The following is a 15247-nucleotide window of genomic DNA, read 5'->3' as shown; positions in this document are numbered from 1 at the left end:
AACTTTGTACAATTTAATTTGTATTTAAAATAGTAAAAGTATTTTCTCTAGTTAGATAAAGAAGATATGGGAAATAATTAATTGTTCTTGCACATATTTAAATGTGTAATGACTTAGTTTATATTTACATAATATTGAGTATTAAAAATATTATAGATAAATAAATATATATATACATATATCATATATACAAGATACTTCGGTAGAAAATATTTTTTACACAAATAATGCTTTGTGTGAAATCTTAAATGGACATTATTTCAAATCCTCGTCCATATATACAAATAAAATCGTTCCAGCTTTTATCATGGCTGTTAAAATTAATATTTATAAAAAAAGTGAAATAAAGAAGAATAATTATAACATTTAATACATCTTTAAACTTACTTGGGACAACTATATAATTCCATGCCTTGCACATCCGTAACAGATGTAAATACTTGATTTAAGATATCTACATGTATAACTCCATTGGAACATGAATAATTATAGATAATAACTTGCTGATCTATTCCCACGCTACATATTGTATTGTCTTTCAATTTCACACCTGTTGTATTATACATTTTTATAAATTTCTTAAGATATGTGTGGAATATGCAATACATATAACTGTACTTTAAAAGATGTCATATGTGCCTTAACTTACCAACGATTTGTGTGGAATGTGCGGATGCTGTATTCCATTTGGATAATATTTCAGCTGATAGTTTATTTTCTGAGAGATAAATTTGAAAATAGGTGACATTGAGAAGATTGTCATCGCCACCGGTAACCAAAAGATATTTATTTTCATTCATATCCTTCAAATCAAAACAATTAATTCCTGACTGATGCAAGCTAAATTCTGCAAAAGGGATATCGTCGAAATTCAAAATATTCTGGTTCCCAGAATTTGCATCCTCATGTATTTTCGAGACCATGTCGGTAAAATCGAAAAAACGTAATTTTCCGTCTGTACTCATTGTTAATACAATTACTTTGGATTTGTATAATAATATGTGTATCTTTAAAATGCAACGATTTATGTATTTAGTAGATACTTTCAAATATGTATTGTTAGTTACAATATCATATACAAGTAGTCTGCAATGGAAAAAAAGGAATATTATTTTATAACTCTCATAAAATAATATGTCATTCTTGATGAAATAAATAATTAAATTACCTTAAATATCCATCTGCACAAGCTATAAAGACTAATACATAATTTAATTTAGGGTAATAGGCATAAATATCCATATAACGTGTTTCTGGTTCTTCGATACAAGATTGCTTAGTTTCCTGCCATGGTTTTTTACAATACTGATTTTGTTTATAGAGCATATGAGAATTCACATCGAAACATGACATATTTAATTTTTTTATTGAATGTGGATTTTTTGGGTCAACACTTTGGAAGTTGAAGTTTAGCTTCCAAATCTTCAATTGTGCTCTTCCTCCACCAGAAAAGACTAGATATTGAAACTCGGATTCATGTAACATGTTTAATTCAACAACACTTAGGCATCTAATACCCGAAAGATGGCCATTAAAAGTTCCTAAATTTTTGAAAACGTTCCATTGAAAATCGTATTCAAAAATACTGCTGATACGAAGAGTGCAGTCTTCGCTACCGGATATAAAAATATTTTCTCGATAATGATCTGATTGTTTAATCGAAATGTATCGCAAACAACATGTCTCTTTTATGTGAAATCCATTCTAGATATAAAAAACAACAAATAAAAAGATTTGTACAATAAATTTATTTTCTTTTTAATAGATTAAAATCACTTACCTGTAAAACAGGATGTGAAAGAAAAAGAGAAGAAGCCATATTACATACATGGACCTGTTTATTTTTAATGTAAGCAAAACTGGCTTTTGTGTGCGATATTATACAATCCCACGATCTATGACCGCCACCACAAGGAATTCTGACGATTACGTTTTCATTCAACAAATTATATATTACAAATTCCACCTGAAAATGTTATTATAAGAGATAAGAATGTATTATTACACAAGATTTTCTATTATTGTGTGCATATATATTTATATATATAAAATTTTCTACTTATACCTGTTTAAAACCAAATACAAAAAAAATCTCATTTTTTCCCATCCCTCCTATTCTTTTCACATTCACTTTTAACATGCCACTAATCCAGTCCATTGGCATCTTTTTTTTATGCAGCATTACCAAGGGCTTCGTGTATGTAAAAGAGTCCTTTGTTAAATGTATTTGATAAAATCTCAACATTCCATCACGTCCAGACGTTATCAAATTTTCTCCAAATATATAAAATGATTGGACTCCTATTTTACCATGAATCCTATCAAGTGTTTGAATAGGTTTTCTACTAATATCTGTGTTAATAACTGTGTCAAAATGTACATATTTCAGATCAAATACATAAATATTTCCAGCTCTATCCCCACATATTAACAAATTATATGATGTCCCGTAGTTCACAGGAGGATTAACATCTTTATAGATTATAGCTGCAGTCAACCAACGTTCTCTACTGGGCGGCAATATGCATTCTGCACACACTGTAAGATTACCTATATAAAATCATAATGTGTGTGTTATACATGTTCTAAAATACTTATGATATTTATGATATAGTTGTACATATAAATAATTACATACCACTCAATAATTTCAAAAGACCATTTGCCCCACAAGCTATCAAGTCAGAATTATTTAACCATTGCAAAGATAAGATTTGTGAATCCATTATTTTGTTTTTCTCCGTAAACTGTTGTAAAGTCTCAAGGTACTCTAAAAATACATCATCAATTATTTAATTTTAATAATTAAAAACTTGAAAATGAAAAAGATAATATATTTGTAATAAAAATTGTTATATTGTCATTAAGATTTGATTATAATAAACATTCTTACCTTCGTATACTATCGCATATCCGTCTCTAGATGCAAGAGCAACAAAGTTGCGATTTGGAGAAACTTGCATAATATAATAGTGTTCTTTTGTTAAATATATAGTGTTTTTAAGCATCATTTCTTTGTTGTAATGTAAAAGCGTTCCCAATTCAGTAAAGACTAAAATTGTACCATCATGCAAATAGGAGACGTATTTAGGAAAATTACATGTATCATTGCCACTAGATAGAAAAATTGTTTCTAGGCTTTTGTAATGTTCAAAAGGTTGCATATGTACAGATCCATCACCTCCACCCACGTATACTATATTATCTTCAGATACATCAATACTCCATATAGGAGCTTTATAGTAAGCTTTATTAAGTAAATTACCTGAGAGTGACCATGTACATATAAGTGAATCCTGAAATAGAAAATTTTTTTAAATATACATAAAAATAAATTGTAATTTTCACCTACTGGTATAATTGAAATCTTACTTCTCCTATTGTTAAAACAATGTCATTTCTAATTAAAGCTTTCCAAACTCTTGCTGTGTGCATAAACATTGTTTTTATTGGCTCTATTTTTACTGTCTGCCAGTTTATATTGTTACTTTTGGAATTTTCATCTTCTGTTATTTTCCAGAATCTAACACTTCTATCATCAGATGTAGAACAAATAAGTCGCAAAGATGGATCACAAATAACAGAGAATATAACACCCTAGAATAAATTTACAAGGTGAGATTTTTATTTAAAAATTTTTATCCTTTTAAATTCAATATAATTACCAAACCTTGTGTCCTGTTAAACGATGCAAAACTGGCATTCTTTTATTAGTGTCGTTACATCTATTGTCTACTTTCCATATTAAAATTTCTTGAAATACAGTTCCACTAAAAATAACTAAATTTTCTTGAGAAGTTCCTGATATAGAACCGCCATAGCTAGATATTAATTAAGAAAATTGTTATATTTTTTATATCAATTATCTCTGTAAGAAATCAATTAATAAAAATCATAAAAGGATACAGAATGCATGTTTCTTCACAGCGTATAATTTGACAAGTTTTATTAAGTATATCATATGTAGATATATAATTATGGGCAAATAGAACTGCCAATCGTATTTCTTTCTTAAATGATATCCACTTTGCAGCAATTATCCAATCATTGAATTGATCAATACTTTGTTTTCTAATTCTATATACACACATATAGAAAAAAAAAATTATCAGAATATTCCAAGTTTTAAATCAAATTGTTCTAATATGCTCTAAGTAAAAATAAGAAAAAACAGTTATATAAACATGAATCATAATCTATATCTCATATAGATAATTTTTATCTTCTTGTAAACTTGTAATGTTATCTTTTCTCTGAATAGTTTTATACATTGATATACGCCGTTCTGCTTCGTTTTTTACTTTATGTATCTTTAACTAATATTTTTAATTAAATGTGTTATGCGTTGACTCTTATTTCGCCGTTTACTTTGTTTATTTTGTTTTATCTTCTTCTTATTTTTATCTATAGATCATATTGATATTTGACTTTGGTGTATCATGCATATAAAATTATATTACCTTATATTATGCCCTATTTCAACAAGTTTGCAAATGCATATAGACTTAGCACCAAACACAGCTAATATATTATCTGTTCCTACTACAATGCCATGTATATTACTTGGATACAGACAATCCAACTTGCACTCAAATTTGCAATCCCTGAATACATAGAGAGTAGGTCCCATACCTGCGATAATAAACAAACATTCTATAAAGAGTTGTAAAAATTTATAACTTGATCAAATTTATTTTGTACATCCAAAGCATTAATTATTAACCACCAAGGTTTTTGTTAATTGCGAAAAAATTACTTGTGTAATATTAAAATTTTTGTAAAAATTATTTGCATTAAATTAATTTTACATAAATTATGTAATATATGATTATTGTAATTATATTAACTAACTCGTAACTAACCTACAAGTACGGTATTTCCTACGCATCGAATAGCGAGAATTTCTGTGCGTAACAATAACGATGCCATTTCATCAATAATAAATTACATTACTTTGTCATAAATGTATTGAGGTGCTAACAATCGTTATCACAATTGTTCATGCTAATCCACCTCAACATGTACACTTTGCATTTTCGTGCACATGTCATTCCGTGTGGGAGGAGTTTCGCAGCAAATTAGAGCAAATTAGATTGGCAAATGTGCTTGGAGTTTTTCCACTAAACCAACCAATCAGAAAATTTTATATTAAATTGACCAATTAACGATGTGGCAATCGGGTCTCACTTCATTCATTTGTCACGTGCACTCGAGACAGATAAATAGGTTATGTTGCAGAGCGTTGGATGTTGCAGGGCGTTGGATGTAATATGGAGCATAATTTTAGAGTGGAGTCGTCTACAAGTTATGTCACGGCATTAAAAAACGAGCTCGTCACCCGAGAGATTAGACAAAGTCTACATTGCATGACGTGATTGTCATTGTTGTCGACGATAAAAAGAAATCTTTCGGTCGACGTTGAGCGAGCGAGCATGCCGAGCATGTGGGTGTTTGGTTATGGTTCTTTGATATGGAAAGCAGATTTTCCTTATGAGAAAAAGCTCGTCGGCTACATCAAGGGATACATCAGGCGTTTCTATCAAAAGAGTACCGATCACAGAGGCGTGCCCAATAGGGTAGGCAAGATGCAATTGCTTTTTCTTGTATCAACTATACATCTTCATCTTCTTTTTGTAGCCTGGGCGTGTAGTGACGTTGCTCGCCTCTACTAATCCCGACGACCAAGTATGGGGACTCGCTTACAAGATATCTTCCGAGAATATAGAAAATGTAGTGAATCATTTGGATTTTCGAGAGAAAGGTGGCTACATAAAAAAAACCGTCCTCTTCTATCCCTGTGATTTTTCCAAGTCTACCCAAAGTGATTCAAATGTGTCTTTGAATGATCTCTCGAGGATGACTTTTTCAACGACATCGCTATCAACTGTATTGGACGAAGCTCCATTCTACCTCACTATTTATATAGGTGAAGAAGATAATCCAAATTTTGCTGGAATGGAGAACATAGATATTATTGCGAAACACATAATTGTTTCACGTGGCATCAGTGGATCTAATATAGAGTATCTCTATAAACTGGCATCTGCGATGCGCACGATAGCCCCTGGTGTACAGGATGAACATCTGTTTGCCTTAGAAAGAGCTGTAAAAGAATTGGAGCAGCAGACAGAAGAGTCATTGGAATTAGATCAATTTTTATGAAATATAATAATATTAATATAAGAAAATATAGTCAATTGTGTCATCAGTCGATATAATTAATATTTGATAATCTGAATATTTATTTTATTTCATTCTTTTTCTTTCTCTCTATTTAGAGATCTTCTGATTAAGATTGTATTTATATAGCAAACTTATTAGATATAATACGAAACGTTTTGATTAAAAAGTTTTTATCATAGCGAGTCTCGACAGTATTGATGCAATTGGCTGAGGACTAAAGAGAGACTAAATTTGTTTTTGCGCTGACCAAAATAATAGCAAAATGGTAATATTTCCGTATATTTAGGCACTATATAATATTTTTAAATCAATTGATAAAAAAAATCTTATTTATCAAATAAATCATATTTTCATATAAAATAGTTGCAATTTTTATCAATTATTTCCAATTTTTACTGAAAAAAATTTATAATAAAATTGTAAATTATATAATTAAAAATTTTGAAATTACATACAATAATTACATACTACTTAATTTTTTTAAAGTTCTGCAGAAAGCAGAATTTAAAATTCCCACAGTGGGAATTTCTAGGCGACGTAGAAATTTTTGAGCTTTATATGTTTCTCCTTCATGAAAACGCATTTGTCAGCCAATCGGAACGAATTACGATTTGGCGGGTTCTTTCGTGCATGTCTTGCGATAACGAATAATTTCGCATGTGCGATATTATAGGAGCAAAGAATAGTGAAGCGTTGGCAAAGAAATGGGAAGAGACAGATGAGAACAAAATAACATAATCCATTACTGAAATTTGCGAGTAAACTTTTACGTAATTTTTGGAAACTGTCGGAGAAAAACTAATCTTCAGAGGTATTTTTTTTTTTACTTGTTAGACGTGTCGTGTTCGATGCGCATGCGCGAACTTCGACCCGGCTAGCAACAACGCAGCCAATTCGGACGAGGCATGGAAAGATTCAAACTTGAATGAGTGTAACGTACGTTTGATTTTGTCGTTGACTGTTCTCGTGGAATGTTCGCTGGTGTTTCGCTCTGTCCCGCCTTCGAGAGTTCAGTTGAATACGAGCTGAAAGTAAGAGCAGAGATCGCAGGGAGGAGAAGTTTGAGGCATACGAGTTCTCGACGAACAGTTATGTGACAAGAGACGTAAATAACTGACGTAAATAGTTACATGTGAGTACATAGTACTGGCCTTTATTTTGATCCTGCAACAATAGTGTGTTGGATCTGTGAGATCTAATTATTAATTCATTCGAATGAAAATAATATAGAAAGCTATTCAGTTGCATAACTATTTCTCTTGCTACTAAAATGAAATTATTTATATTTAATTGTTTATAAAGGACATATATAAAACGTCACATTATACGAGATTTTTTATTTTTATGTTTTTGTAGAAGGAAATTCTTTGTAATAGATTCAATATTGATGGGTTAGAAATGACATTTAATCAACAATCTCTTTTTGATGAAGAAATGTCATTAAATGCCATTAGCTTTATAAGATTACTGTTGTGCTCCTTAAACTAATACAATTTAAAACTTCATGTATGTAAAACCTAAGATTGAAAAGTGAATTGAAAAGTGTCTCAAAATGATATGAAGTTTTATATTTTAATATATATAATTGTAGTTCTTTAACAATAACATTTTATTTGCATTTACTTGTCATATTGTTACATCAATTTTGATAATTTAAAAATGATTAAAATGCAAATATAGTTATAATTTAGAAATAAAAGAGTACATAAATAAAATAAGAAGAAAAAGGTACGTTAGTTGTATTTTAAAATATATATTTTTTGTTATTTAATTGTTATTTATTGTTTATACTGTAATGTTTATACCATACCAGATACATCTTTAGAATGATTTAAGATTTTAAATTTTTATGTTACAGATTATCATTAACTACTGTTGGGTGGCATTTATATTTTGACATATAGTAATTATTTTTTTCTTTATGACTTGATACCAGTATATTTTGCGTGCACACTATACATTTTACTGATTGACAAAATGGAGGACCTTGATCTGCAAGCACCACAATGGGTAGATTTTACTGAGACTCACAGTCCGATGCGGATGCAGGACTTCTTTGAAAAATCACATGCGATACATGAACGCATAGAAGATTTCTGTGACTCTACTTCTGAGAATATAGAGAACATTCAGCTCACGTCTAACACGAATGTCATATGTGCTAGCACAGAGGCACAAGCAGACTTAGAAATTATAAAGAGTACTCCTATCAAAATAGCTTCTCCGAAAAATGGTAATAATGTGAAACTAGGAGAGACTACTTATGATCAAGTCCTTAGCGATGCGATGAGGCAACTGGACTTTTGTAAAATGCCACTTAAAAAAACTCGAGAAGCACTGAATAAAACTACCCAGGAGTTAACTGTTTTTAAGACACCAAATATGTCGAAAACCATTAAACCATCTAAAATTATTAGCTGTCGTAGTATACCGAATAAATACATTCAATCTGGACAAGATTCTGTGCAAAAGTCCACGAAAATTAATAAGAATATCTGTATTTCAGGCACTAACATGTCTGAAAATGCAAAAGAAACATTGGTTAGTCATGCCTTATTTAAACCTGAAAATCACAATGAGAATAATGTAATAGAAGACTCTAAAGATAAGGAAGAAAAACAAAGCAAGGAGGAAGATAACAAGGAATATAATGAAAAACCTGAAAAAGACATTGAAAAATGTAATGAAGCAGACAATAAGGAACATAACGAGGAGGATGATAAAGAGCGGCAAGATGAATCAAAAGGATCATCTGACAGTAAGAAAACCAAGGAAGAGAACAGTCAAGATGATGTGGACGCTACGATCGAGTCAGGCAATCGAACACATTCTTCGAATAAGCATTCAGTTCTTACCTGGTACAACCATAGACGAAGCTTACAAAAACGCAGAACATCGGTCAACAAGAAATACGTCAGTTTAGCGGAGGCAGTATCGCGCTTCCAAAATGAGACGCCCAAGCGTTTCCACACCAGAAGTAAGATGAGTAACACGACTGGTATGCCATTGTCGAAGACGATGCAGAATCGTTTAAAACCAACGATACCGATTTCACCAGCGCTTGTATCAAAGAACAGGTCGCGTCCTGTTACCGTGTTGAGCCGAGAAGAGCGCGAGAAACTGGAAATGGAAGAGATGAAGAAACACCAGATAAAAGCCAATCCGATACCACCTAATGTACTGCGAGGCTCACGAGTGATAAAGAAGCCGACAGTAGCCGCGCATAATTCTACTGAATCCAATGGAAAGGTTCATAGTTCGAAAAATGTCACAAAATTACTGGTAACTGATCCTTCAGGCCTCATTGTAGAACATGAGGAAATATCATTCTTTGGTGTACCAAAAGACATTGATATAACGAAAAACGTGACACGTATCGTACCGTTCAGCTTCGAGGCGCGCAATAAGGATCTACAAATAAAAAAGGAGCAACGGCTGAAGGATCTGCAAGAAGCCAGTAAGACAAAGACCGAATTCCATGCCAGGCCAGTGCCAAATTTTTCGAAGCCACCAACACCACCGGCCAAACAGCAGCAGCAGCAGAATAGAACAAAGAAATCCATCTTACCGTGTCCATTTAGTTTTGATAATCGGGACAAGAAAGTGTCTGAAAGAAAGGAGCACTTAGTAAAACAACTGCTCGAGAAGGATAAGCAAACGCGTGTGTTCCGCGCGAATCCGGTACCAGTCTTCAAACCCGTAATGGTTCGTGGTAGATCCAAAGAGAATCTTTTAACGAAGAACAAGAATGTGAAGATTGTAAGCGAGCAAGCGGAAGATCAGGAAAACAAAGCGCCGAATATTGATTCTTTAAAGGCAGAGAGGAAGAACGTAGAGAAGGCGAAGAACACAGTTTACACTGTTGATAAACAAAAAGCACCATTGAAAGCTTATCCGCTGAAATTAAACACTGATAAACGGGCGAAGGAACGATGTGAGTTTAACGAGAAGATTAGGCGTAAAGAAATGGAAGAGGAAATAAAGCGTCAGGAAGCAGAAAAGAAGAAACTCGAATCCGAGAAATTAATGAAAGTAGAACTGCGCAAGTTATCGGAGGTGAAAGCGAGACCGATGCCAATGTACAAATCGCCAGTTATTCTTAAAGCAACGAAAAAACTGACCAATCCGCAGAGTCCTGCATTTGCTAGTAAACTCAAATCGAAGCAAACATGAACATGATACGTTAATTAGAATATTTCGGTTGAAAAAAAATTATATAATATTGTGACTCGCTTATATATTTATATAAAGATTACAAAACAGTATAATGTTATGAAGAATATGAATAAAAAACGTAGTTTATATATATCATTCTTATAAGGTATTCCTCTTATCTACATGCATGATTTTATTTTAAATAGAAAAAATAATACTATAATCGTTTGTTCGCAGGATATCATTTTATTCCGTTTCAATCCAAACCGAACTCTTATAATACTCTTTAAAAAATAATCAACAGCTCTCTTTATAATTTAAACGTATGCTATAATCGTTCGTTAATATCAGCTTGTACATATGTACATTCATATATATAGTGTTTTATTACAGATGCATTTGTTAATATATTCAAACTAACAGATTCTCATATCCATCTCGTGCTGTACACAATTACAATAATATGTTTTAAATATGATGAAAATATTTTCAGTTTTTGAAAACTTTTCAACTGCAATATCTGTAATCATTCTTGACGTTATTTTAGTATTAAAAAAAATAAGATTTTTATTATTTCGTCAATAAAGCGCAACCTATTCTTTTTCTGTTTACTATATAAAAATGGTTTATTCTTGTTACATAATTAACAATGTAAATATTATATAAAAATTGATTTTAATATTTGCCAATTTGCAATATAAATTCTTCTAAATATTAACCAACGTTTTTTCTCAAAATTGAATATAGTACGAAAAATTTTATAAAACAAAGTACATAACACTAATTGGTAACGCAATTAAGTAATTATGATACTTTTGTTATGTGTACAATAAATGGATATTATCTTAATTATGACCTATTTTTAAATAATTACAAGCTGTATGTGATGGCAAAATGTATCGCACCACGTGATTTCGATGCATTTACAAATATATTATCTTGTAAATAACTTAGCACGTGTATACTTAGATCAAATACAATTAAAATTTACAGATATTGCGTTGCTAAAATTTTGTATACATACATAAACATTCCAATTTATAGGAGATACGTTATGTACTATGTATACTAGATCAGTAATCGTTTAATACGATCGTTAAAGAATTCTTGACACGTTCGATCGTATTTTTAATATGAATAATAACGGTAATATACACGAATGACATCACTACACGACGATTTCACGTAGTCGCGTAAACTTTGAATAGTTTAGTTTATGTTGCGTTAGTTCACGCTATACCAATTGCTCCGAACTAGTGGCACTGAGATCTAGCAAACGCCACGCGGCCTTGGGATTAAGTTCCGTTCGATCGCGACACAGTACCCAAACATAATTGACACGCATAACTTTCTGGGGATCTCCCTCAATCACTTCGTTCTTGGAGTTTTTCACGCACATGATTTGTTGAGATTGAAAGCTAATTATTAAAACCGGTCCCTGTTCCATCATCTTGCCCATCACTAGATCTACATTGTCGATATCTGTAATTGATATTCCTTCTTTTACTTTTCACATTTTCAAAATATCGCATAATTAATGAATATTATGTATAAATATGTACCTAGAATTTTACTATCCGAATAATGGCCTAATTTCTTAACTTCCCTATGTGGTTGCGAGATTATGTTGTATGGTCCTTCATGACACCAGTCTTTCAGAATCTCAAGGTCGCCTCTAATCATCGCCTCGAGAATATTCGGGATGAAGTCGGTCTCGCAGTCCTTCAAGAACTGTATTTTACTAAAAGTGGGTTCCAGCTTGCAGATCTCTGTAAGTGTCTCCGATAGCTCAGTCTTTTGAAATAGCCCACCTATAATGTCCGAAACCTTGTCCGTAAGCAATCTGGAAGCGCGTAGTACAGCATTATCTGACTCGTCGTATTTCGTCTTCCAGTCCATTATCTTATTCACATATGGATTCTTATCCTTTAAAAGAACATTCGATATCGTTAAATAGACGCATTTGTTAATGCCCACTTGTACATTGTATGAAATTTATTACAAGACCTTGTCCAATAAATACCTTAAAATTTTCCCAAGCATTGGCAAACATGTAGTCCTTGTGCACTTCCACACCTGTCGTTTTTTGGTCAGGCGTAATTTCTCTAGGTTCTATTGGTACTTCGTTCCTCTTTCTTAGCTTTTTAGGCGGAACGTAAACTTTGCCTGTATCAAGCAATAATGAAATTTAACCTGCACTCTACTCTCTGTTTATTCAGCCAAATCTATCTACCTAGAATTCCATGTTGGTCAAGTTCATTCCGTACGGCCTCTGCGGTGTGTGATATAGTTTGAAATGCACCTGTCTTACCAAGTGCTTGGCGCTTTTCGGAAATCGTTTCCGCTGCTCCTTTGGCCGATTTTGTTATCTCTTCGCCCAACTGCCCAGCACGTTTGCCTAATTCAGTCTTACTTGCCTCCTCGATAACTTCTTGCATCTTTTAAACATAAACTTGCTTAGTTATACATGCGTAACATTAGTATTATATATGAGATATATATATTATAATTGCAGATATGCCTTTTCTTTAATTAAGATACCTTTTCTTTAATTGTATCCAGTTTTTCTTTGATCACTTCTGAACCTTTGCTGGCTTCAGATTCAACAGCTTGGAATTTTTGTCGTGCTGTTCGTAATGCTTCTGATTGCTCCAGTTTCTGAGCTTCTTCTCTGAACTTTTTTAATGATTCCTTCATCTCTTTGTTTTTCTGCATCTCTTGCTTGATATTCTCGACCAACTGAGATAGAAAGCTTGGCCGTCGTGCCGAATTCGAATACAGTCGAAGCTGCAAAATCATCATCGCTTATGATTGATGTAACTTATTTGCATAGCAGGAACTTACCGACTGCATTTGTGCATTGAGCAATTCCACTGATGTCGATGGAAGCATAGGCGACAGTACACGTTCCCTCGAGCCATCTCTCAAGCTTCTCGTTGATCGCACCAATCTCGAAGCTCCTTTTAAACTCACTCTACATGATGCAACGTTCTGCAACTGTTGAATCAATTAAAACTCTTGCTTTCAGACGATTGTCATTCAAATAATTTTATTGACAATCGAGTGCGCATGAAATCTTTTATTTTGTTAGCATTCAAACGTTATTCGACAATCACACTGAACAATAAGTCTTATTGAGAAAACGTGCATCGTTTGACATATAAGTTTTACCGGCAATGTGATGCGTGAAATAGTCATAAATGCAATTGATGCATTTTCGCGAACAAAGACAATTCCGCGAGTCATCGCGAATCACTTTAATGATCGTGCAATATCTCGCAATCGTGTGAATGAGTTTAACAAACAGAAATTTCCAAAGGAAAGCTAACCTTAGCGTTAACGATAAACACCGGTTTTTGCAAACGAGATCGTGAATTTATGCGCAATTGTCGAATAATGCAGGTGTGGCGTTTCGTTTGCGAAATCGAGTTATCCAGTGATGACGGTATATATTAGCAATACAATTTATTTACCATTTTACGAAGGATTTGTCTATGTACTCGCGGCAAAAAGTCCTCGTGAATACGCCGTATGCTGACGAATTGATCGGTTACGCCCTCTACATCGGAAAACGCCAAACTAGTGCTAAGATTGTCCACTTTGTTTTCCCTAGAAAAAGCAGTGCTACCAATAGGTCTATTCGCGTTGCATGAAACCATCAAATATTTTTGCACTTAAAATGAGATAGATATATGTTTACAATACGTCCACTAAACTAATAAATCATAAAATTAGTACAATATTTTCAGTTTTTAACTCTTAATTACTTCAATATTAATAATAGCAAATTTATATCAATTGTCGATAATGTCAGCGTTCTACAATTACCATCGGGGACCCTGGGGCCTTTCTTATATCGCCGAAAATTTGCCCAGGGTTGATAGTCTTTAATAGTATCTTGTTGGTGTCTGCAGTTATCATCTCTTGATAATAAAACTTTGACGACATTGAAATTATAATTTTAAAGAAAAATCGAGCATTATTGAGTTCTAAATGCATAAATACGTCTACTAAACTAATAAATCATAAAATTAGTATAATATTATCAGTTTTTTTAACTCTTAATTACTTCAATATTCACAAGGACGCGAACTCGCGTAAGGATATCAGTCTTTAATAGTATCTCGTCGGTGAAACAGCGCAAACAGATCTCTTGTATAACGTTGGCTGCGTTCAACAGAGGGCAGAGCAGGCGGATTTACAACTTTGTAAAATTCTTCAATGCCATTGGTTCTTGCTTTTGGTTCCTTGTAGATCTAAATATATAAACCAATCGTATTGAAGAATTCTACAAAGTTGCAAAGTTGCTTTCTCTACTGAGAGCAGCCGTTCCTAAATAATGCAGCTAACACAAAAGGAAATTAGTAATTAGTGCAATTATTATTAAAATTGCAATGTAGTTGCGAATATTCGCAATAGAAAGAATGCAGGTCCCTACGATTTTTGAAAAATAAAATAAAATAAAAATTTATGTAGCGTTGAAATGAGAAAAATTAGCGAAGATGTATCAAGTACAAAAATTGCAAGTAACGCGAACAAATCTAATATTCTGCAAGAATATTCATTATACGTTTTCTCGCTTCTGACATCATTAATCTAACGACTTGTAATGAGCAGAAATTTTTTTTCGAATTACAATTAAAATTGATTCGATCTTATAGAACAGAGAAAGGAGAGAAAACGCCAAAACGGATGCGATCCTGAATGCGTTAATTTAATTGATTTAACGCAATTGATTTCGCGCGGTTTCTCAAAGTACATTTTCAGAGAATGGCAAAAACTGTTTGATAAATTATTCGATATGATCATAAGATACAGAGAACGTAAAAACGGTCTGACGTGGCAGTATAATAAGCAGGTAGAAAGATAGAAAAGATTAAGGAGAGGAAGAGAGAGAGAGAGAGAGAGA

The 15247-nt window shown here is 32.6% G+C and overlaps 4 protein-coding genes across 5 annotated transcripts in view; 2 read left to right on the top strand and 2 right to left on the bottom strand.

Moving 5' to 3' along the window:
• Positions 1–203: 203 nt before the first annotated feature.
• LOC108756117 (WD repeat-containing protein 6) lies at positions 204–5033 on the bottom strand. The gene is made up of 13 exons (XM_018499706.1): positions 4863–5033; positions 4461–4632; positions 3907–4077; positions 3671–3821; positions 3373–3597; positions 2894–3296; positions 2639–2770; positions 2066–2550; positions 1781–1966; positions 1169–1704; positions 650–1086; positions 388–550; positions 204–311 (listed from the first exon to the last, which is right to left on the bottom strand). The coding sequence occupies exons 1-13, from the start codon at positions 4927–4929 to the stop codon at positions 245–247; spliced, it is 3195 nt and encodes a 1064-aa protein (XP_018355208.1). The 5' UTR covers positions 4930–5033; the 3' UTR covers positions 204–244.
• Positions 5034–5240: 207 nt separating this feature from the next.
• On the top strand, positions 5241–6206 carry LOC108756122 (putative glutathione-specific gamma-glutamylcyclotransferase 2). Its single transcript, XM_018499714.1, has 2 exons — positions 5241–5576; positions 5638–6206. The coding sequence occupies exons 1-2, from the start codon at positions 5433–5435 to the stop codon at positions 6160–6162; spliced, it is 669 nt and encodes a 222-aa protein (XP_018355216.1). The 5' UTR covers positions 5241–5432; the 3' UTR covers positions 6163–6206.
• An 829-nt stretch (positions 6207–7035) lies between these two features.
• On the top strand, positions 7036–10356 carry LOC108756118 (targeting protein for Xklp2 homolog). Its single transcript, XM_018499707.1, has 2 exons — positions 7036–7315; positions 8042–10356. Exon 2 carries the CDS (start codon positions 8161–8163, stop codon positions 10354–10356), a length of 2196 nt encoding a protein of 731 aa, XP_018355209.1. The 5' UTR covers positions 7036–7315; positions 8042–8160.
• Positions 10357–11183: 827 nt separating this feature from the next.
• LOC108756119 (mitochondrial import inner membrane translocase subunit TIM44) overlaps positions 11184–15247 on the bottom strand; it is a 4820-nt gene continuing 756 nt past the window's right edge. The window contains exons 2-8 of one of the 2 annotated variants that reach the window (XM_018499709.1): positions 13812–13947; positions 13183–13335; positions 12885–13125; positions 12572–12781; positions 12362–12504; positions 11901–12264; positions 11184–11820 (exon numbers count right to left, since the gene is read on the bottom strand). In XM_018499709.1, coding sequence (XP_018355211.1) covers positions 11573–11820; positions 11901–12264; positions 12362–12504; positions 12572–12781; positions 12885–13125; positions 13183–13335; positions 13812–13947 — 1495 coding nt within the window. In that variant the 3' untranslated portion in view covers positions 11184–11572. Of the gene's footprint in view, positions 11821–11900; positions 12265–12361; positions 12505–12571; positions 12782–12879; positions 13126–13182; positions 13336–13811; positions 13948–15247 lie in introns of both variants that reach the window. The other variant, XM_018499708.1, reaches the window with a different exon arrangement.

The sequence above is a fragment of the Trachymyrmex septentrionalis genome, unplaced genomic scaffold, assembly GCF_001594115.1.
Source record: "Trachymyrmex septentrionalis isolate Tsep2-gDNA-1 unplaced genomic scaffold, Tsep1.0 scaffold95, whole genome shotgun sequence".
In the NCBI taxonomy this organism is placed as follows: domain Eukaryota; kingdom Metazoa; phylum Arthropoda; class Insecta; order Hymenoptera; family Formicidae; genus Trachymyrmex; species Trachymyrmex septentrionalis.
This window is presented reverse-complemented; position numbering and strand designations above follow the sequence as displayed.

What these genes read in the sequence shown, in the direction of transcription:
- LOC108756122 (XM_018499714.1), top strand. Translation starts at nt 5,433, where the DNA reads ATGCCGAGCATGTGGGTGTTTGGTTATGGTTCTTTGATATGGAAAGCA. An exon ending in ACAGAGGCGTGCCCAATAGG is followed by an intron (nt 5,577 to 5,637) that starts GTAGGCAAGATG and finishes TTCTTTTTGTAG; the next exon opens with CCTGGGCGTGTAGTGACGTT.
- LOC108756118 (XM_018499707.1), top strand. Translation starts at nt 8,161, where the DNA reads ATGGAGGACCTTGATCTGCAAGCACCACAATGGGTAGATTTTACTGAG.
- LOC108756117 (XM_018499706.1), bottom strand. Translation starts at nt 4,929, where the DNA reads ATGGCATCGTTATTGTTACGCACAGAAATTCTCGCTATTCGATGCGTA. An exon ending in GAAATAGGGCATAATATAAG is followed by an intron (nt 4,078 to 4,460) that starts GTAATATAATTT and finishes GTGTGTATATAG; the next exon opens with AATTAGAAAACAAAGTATTG. An exon ending in GAATTATATAGTTGTCCCAA is followed by an intron (nt 312 to 387) that starts GTAAGTTTAAAG and finishes TAATTTTAACAG; the next exon opens with CCATGATAAAAGCTGGAACG.